This window comes from Silurus meridionalis, chromosome 4 (genome assembly GCF_014805685.1).
Source record: "Silurus meridionalis isolate SWU-2019-XX chromosome 4, ASM1480568v1, whole genome shotgun sequence".
Classification (NCBI taxonomy): domain Eukaryota; kingdom Metazoa; phylum Chordata; class Actinopteri; order Siluriformes; family Siluridae; genus Silurus; species Silurus meridionalis.
The window spans coordinates 6,529,993-6,532,492 of record NC_060887.1 but is presented as its reverse complement, the minus strand read 5'-3'; the positions used below and the strand labels follow the sequence as shown (position 1 = coordinate 6,532,492).

Sequence of the window (2,500 nt, the reverse complement as noted above, 5' to 3'; positions counted from 1 at the left end):
GAGTCAGGATGTGCTTCAATTCCAGTGCCTTGAGGAACGCTGCAATGTTGTACGGTATCCAGCAGCAGAAGAACACCACCATGACCACAATAACAAGACGAATAGCCAGTTTTGTAGAAGTACGAAGGGTATGAAGCCTCCAGAGGATCATGGAGTAACAAAATCCTAAGACGCTCAGTGGAATTAGCAGCCCCAAAACATTCATTTTAAAGATAGAATCACTTTTTATATCCTGGTGATTATTTTCTGGATACGCGCTGCAAACTGTTTCAGTTCCATTGTTTATGACTCTAAGATACAGAAGTTCAGGAAATGAAGACGCAACAGCGAGAATCCAGATGAAGATGCTCGCTAAAATCCCATAAGTCTTTGTACGGATTCTCAAAGAGAACATGACATGGACGATCGCCAAGTATCTGTCGATGCTCATCAGCACTATAATGAAAATGCCGGCGTAAAACCCAATGTGGTACACGCTGAGGACCAGGGTGCACATGAAGCTACCAAAAACCCAGTGATCTCTGGCATAATGAGCCAAAAAGGGGAGAGTGGAGATTAGCAGAAGATCAGAAATGATCAGGTTCAGGAGAGACACGTCAGTCAGGGTTTTAATATGAGAACCTCTCAGGATCACCCACAGCACCAGCAGGTTGGCCAGCAAACCCACCACGAAGAACACGGAGTAGAGCACCGGGAGAATGTGGCTTGAATGAGGGCCGTAATCACATGGTCCAGGAGGTAAATCACCATAATCAAATTCAGTTGTAGAAATAAATTCAGTGCTGAAAACAGAAAAGACAGAATTACTCCATGAGAAAGGTTCAGTGTGGAACATATCGAGTTCTGATCTAAAAACAGTAAATAAAGTCGTACTGTTTTAATCATTTCACAACCCAAAATGAGGAATTACAGTGGGATAATATTAGAGTATATCTGCATGCACACATTGTAGTTTCACAACCTTCATTTAGTGTTTTGTGGCCACATGAAGTGCACAGAAGCAACAAATAAACAGATAAACAATGAGAGATAATTACTATTATTATTATTATTATTATTATTATTATTATTATTATTAGAAATGTGCAGTGATTATTGTGATAATTATAACCTGGACTGTTTCTGCAGAATTATATTGACTAAACAGCAGACTCCATATTGTTAAAAATGATCTTTAAATAATTTGTAACGCAAAACTGAGCGTTTAAGTGCAATTTTATAACCATTATCTTGCAAGTTGTTGGTTTGAGAACGCAGTAGAAGGTAGACACAGTGCTGCATAACAGTGTTATAAACACTATTGCCATCTTTACAACAGTTTCTGCATTGCTGGGGTGTAGATCTCCTTAATAATACATCATCCTGATTCATACTATAGAGCTCCATACATGATAATATACTTTATGACCTGCATCATGACATTACACAAATGATACAACTAGAAATTCAGATCATATGGTACACTACTACATTCCCCCCACACCTCACACTCTTTGCTAATGGACTCTCTGAACAAAAACTTATGCTCACCAAGACACTGATCATTTCTCACCTCACACTTTGTTGTTGCACGGACTGTTTACACTAACCTTGCTCATTTGCACACTGCTCTTTTTTTATTGCTGCTCACCATAAACTTATCACCACTGTACATATACCTGTTCTCTGTTTATAGCTATAGCAATATTATTATGTCCACTGCTTACATCCTTCTGTAAATCTCTGTGTATAGTAATAGGCATCTGTATAGCATGTTCATAATACATTTATATATATATATATACATCTGTATATTATTGTTCATAGTACATATATACTCATCTGTAATTATATTTATATTTATAGTACATATATATATATATACACTACTCTGTATATTGTGTTTTACATATATAACATATATTCATCTGTATACAACATTTATAGTACATATTCATCTTTTAATTACTGTTTATAGTCTTTATTTTATTTAACTGTAAATTCATGTTAAATCTATATATCCTGCACTTGCTGTTATTGCACTCTGGTTAGACCCAAACTGCATTTCGTTGCATTGTACTTGTACATGTGTAATGACAATAAAGTTGAATCTAATCTAATCTAATCTAATCTAAAAAGCCATTATGGTGGAAATATTCACAAAGATGCTTTTAATGTGTGTAAAAACTATTTAGTAAAATATTCTCACCTGAATGTTGTAGTACTGCTGCTGTTCAACATCACTGCCTTTCAGAATCAGACACTAAACAGTTCTTCCTGAGGTGAACAATACAGAGAAAGGAGGAAGAGGATGAATAAATCTCTTGTGCTTGCAGATGAAGATCTGATTATTCCACAATTAAAGCATTTTATTCCAGTCTCACACCAGTTTGATTTTAAAGGGCAGATTTTCAAAAAATCCAAACACCAAATCAACTCAAATCAGTTCTGAATTACATCTAACATGTACAACATGTACAAACACATACAAGAATTAATAACACAAAAGAGCACTTTACAA

At 35.6% G+C, this 2,500-nt stretch overlaps 1 protein-coding gene across 9 annotated transcripts in view; it reads right to left on the bottom strand.

The window, feature by feature from the left end:
* LOC124384151 (C-C chemokine receptor type 1-like) overlaps positions 1-2,500 on the bottom strand; it is a 26,441-nt gene that overhangs the window by 14,200 nt on the left and 9,741 nt on the right. For 2 of the 9 annotated variants that reach the window (XM_046846761.1, XM_046846760.1), the window contains exons 2-3: positions 2,189-2,256; positions 1-782 (exon numbers count right to left, since the gene is read on the bottom strand). The exon at positions 1-782 is cut by the window's left edge and continues 374 nt beyond it. The exons of 2 other annotated variants lie outside the window; for them this stretch is intronic. In XM_046846761.1, coding sequence (XP_046702717.1) covers positions 1-782; positions 2,189-2,220 — 814 coding nt within the window. In that variant the 5' untranslated portion in view covers positions 2,221-2,256. Of the gene's footprint in view, positions 783-2,188; positions 2,257-2,468 lie in introns of all 9 variants that reach the window. 5 more of the 9 variants (XM_046846758.1, XM_046846759.1, XM_046846765.1 and 2 more) reach the window with 5 other exon arrangements.